The sequence below is a fragment of the Aplysia californica genome, unplaced genomic scaffold (genome assembly GCF_000002075.1).
Source record: "Aplysia californica isolate F4 #8 unplaced genomic scaffold, AplCal3.0 scaffold00868, whole genome shotgun sequence".
In the NCBI taxonomy this organism is placed as follows: domain Eukaryota; kingdom Metazoa; phylum Mollusca; class Gastropoda; order Aplysiida; family Aplysiidae; genus Aplysia; species Aplysia californica.
This window is the reverse complement of record NW_004798138.1, coordinates 234,416-237,580: the sequence shown is the minus strand read 5'-3', so window position 1 is coordinate 237,580 and position 3,165 is coordinate 234,416. Positions and strand designations below refer to the sequence as shown.

The window sequence follows — 3,165 nt, the reverse complement described above, 5'->3', positions numbered from 1 at the left end:
TCAGATCAATCAGATCTGAGATCATACTTTTTAGTACACAAAATGGCAGCGCCCATGACCAAGTGAACGAACAGCGCCAATTTGATTGTTTTGGCTGCAAAGTTTCTTTTGGCTTATATGCTTTTTGGAAATGGGAATACCGTAACGTCTTGTCTCTTCAACTAAGACCACAGAAATGGAAGGTAGTAGATCTATAAGGTTTATAGAATCTAGTCTAGATTCTATAGCTCATCTGTCGTTTTGTTTCTAGGCTGTCTGTAACTCATCAAGTAACTGCCCACTACTACTGTGACAATAATTCTTCATCAATAATGATCTCGAAAGAGTGGAAGAGAAGCTGAATTCGTTTGAACTTTAATGCCACAACTTTACGCTGACCAGACTGAATTGACTCGATTGTAAATTATATCCCAGTTGTAACTAAAATGTCCTGTGGGAGTGTGATGAGGACATTTTAGACAGGACATTTTAGTCACAGAGATAAAGCCGGTGATCTTATACTTCAGCACGTTAAATTCTTCAATTGATTTTATTCCCTTTTCCGTAATGAGCGACCACTTTAAAACATGATCTATCTAATCAAGATTATACTCACTGGCTTCCAAAATCACAATGGAAGACCGAAAACCACTGTTATACCATCTGTTCATGACAAAATTACGGTAGTTTGCGCATTTTTAGGCCCAGTTCAAAGTTTTGAAGGTCTGAGTCGGGGATTAGTAGACTTTGGGAATTTAACGTGCTAAAGTATAAGATCACCGGATTCAGACCTCAGACAACACTTTTAATGTCCTTAAAAGAACATGATTTCTGTGTGGATTGTACTGAAAAACGTAAATTTAAAGGCATACAAAATTACACTTCAGTTCACTAAATTTACCTCTGAGACCAGGCGACCCCCACCACCTTCAATCATATAGATTCTACTATCTCGACTTGTATTCTTAGATAAATTCTCAAAATATTTTTTTTTTAATCGAAAGCAAGACAAATAATGAAAAAGCTTTAACACTTTGTGGTCTCTCTGCTCAATAATAATGCACCCGTGAAAATTATTCATTCCGGTCAGGCGCCAGGCCCGAGAAGTCCGTTGCAGTCACTCTCCTGGCTGGCTGACCAGATGGGGTATTTTGTACCATGCTGCGTGACTGCAAAGTATTAAGAGTTAAGACAACACCAATAACTCCACATGCCCAAAAAATGACGAGCGCCTGATTCCAGCTCGTCATGCGTGACACATTTTTTTTCAGAATATGAGCAAGAGTTGTTGGTGTTGGAGGAGGAGCTAGCCGTGGTCGATTCGGAGTTGCAGGACTTGCTGGAGCGTCAGAGCCAACTGATGGATCGCAAGACTGAGCTGGAGGCCATCATCTCACAGCAAGCGCAGACGGAGAAACAGAAGAAAAACAAAGCTTGGGATGGAACCGGTGAGATACGTATTTCCACTTGAAGTAGTGGTTGTGTGTGTGTGTGTGGGGGGGGGGGGGGGGTGCATGTTTGTGTGTGAGGTGTGGCTGTGTTTGTGTGGTGTGTATGTGTGTATATATGTGTGTGTGTGTGTCACTGGTGAGATGTCCTTCCACTGGACTTAATGTTTGTGTGTGGTGTGTGTGTGTGTGTGGATGGCACTGGTGAGATGTTCTTATCAAATAGGAGCAGAGTATTCATAATCACTGTTTACCATTTTAAAAATGTTTAGAGACATCACATTCAGTAACTTTTTAATTGCAAACATATTTTTGTGTATCAAAAATGTCTTCTATCAGTACTTCTACTTCTCAGTGCCTTTACTTATAATTTCAAATGTGCATGGTTTTCATATTTCACATCTAAATAAAGTAATTTTTCTTTACTCCTTAACAAAACAGACTGTAAGTAAATTTTATAATGTGCAGATGAAAGCAAGAATTGTTTAAAGACCGTGAGTATGGTGGTGGTATTGTATGATACAGGATAGAAAATGTGAGCACGAAATGTCCTTGGCACTTTGTCATTTTTTTTATCCTTCTGTACCATAAGTAGTTTAACACTTTCCATCCACACAGTGCACAGAGCGCACAACACTTGTCCCCACGGACCAGGATGCAGATGGGCTTCATCAGTTTGGCAAAAGTACCCCAGCCATTATAAAATTTTCAGCATACTGAGATAATTGAAAGTGATGATCCCATGTTCACCAAAAAAGGAATTAGAATCTGAACTGAAAACATTAGAACTTGCTCATTCATCACCCGAATTGTCATCATGGTGTAAGAGTAAAGCAGCACTCATACTAGGTTTACTTGATTTTTTTTTTTTTTAATTCACTCTGATTGTTGTATGCAAACTAATTTTCAATCTCAAAGGCCCCACAAACCAAAAGGAAATTTAACTTTAACAAGTGCATAGGTCAAAAAGGAGATCGTTGCTACAGCATTTTTGTTGCTATATCACACCGTTGCCGATCGGTGCCCCATGGGGGAAAGGGACAGCTTCTTACCGTTGCCGATCGGCGTCTCGTTGGGGCAAAGTGTTAAAACTGTGAAATTCTTTGCCAGACTTTCCTTGGACGCAAGAGATGGACGACAAGCTGACCAGCGTGTTTAAGCTCCACTCGCTTCGACCGATGCAGAGGCAGACGATGAATGCGACGCTATCTGGCGAAGATTGTCTGCTGATCATGCCCACCGGCGGGGGAAAGAGTCTGTGCTTCCAGCTGCCGGCCATGGTCGGGAATTGCAAGTATTTGTTGTCATCTTGTCTACTTGGTAGGGTAAAAGTAAACTTGGATCCCCTGCTGAGGGCTGACTTGATCTAGTACGCAGATCCCAGATGACAGCGGGGTTGATGCTATGTCTTACAAGAAGAGCAAACAGCCTGCTGGCTGCGATCATCATTACACATGATATATAAATGATAAATATACACCAGAGGGGGGGGCTATACTTTACTTTTATCTCTTTTTTGAGCTTAGACATGTTATAATTTTGTGTGCGTGGCGTGTCCATAGATAATGAGAGAGAGAGAGAGATATGGCCAGTTGTGTGGGTCACCTTTCTCCTGCCTGTTTTTGTAGCTGAATCAACGACACCGACTGACAAACACAGCCAGGTGACAGGTAAGTCTAATCTTGGCTTAACGACACAGACTGTCTCCCCACACACACGGTCTGACTCCTCCTCCCCC

At 41.5% G+C, this 3,165-nt stretch overlaps 1 protein-coding gene across 1 annotated transcript in view; it reads left to right on the top strand.

Annotated features, from left to right (window-relative positions):
* Positions 1–21: 21 nt before the first annotated feature.
* The window catches only part of LOC101863548 (ATP-dependent DNA helicase Q1), a gene marked incomplete in the record, with an annotated part of 14,048 nt that continues 10,904 nt past the window's right edge, over positions 22–3,165 (top strand). The window contains 3 exon segments of the mRNA XM_013089074.2: positions 22–182; positions 1,251–1,427; positions 2,538–2,718. Of these exon segments, the coding sequence (XP_012944528.2) occupies positions 176–182; positions 1,251–1,427; positions 2,538–2,718 (365 nt within the window).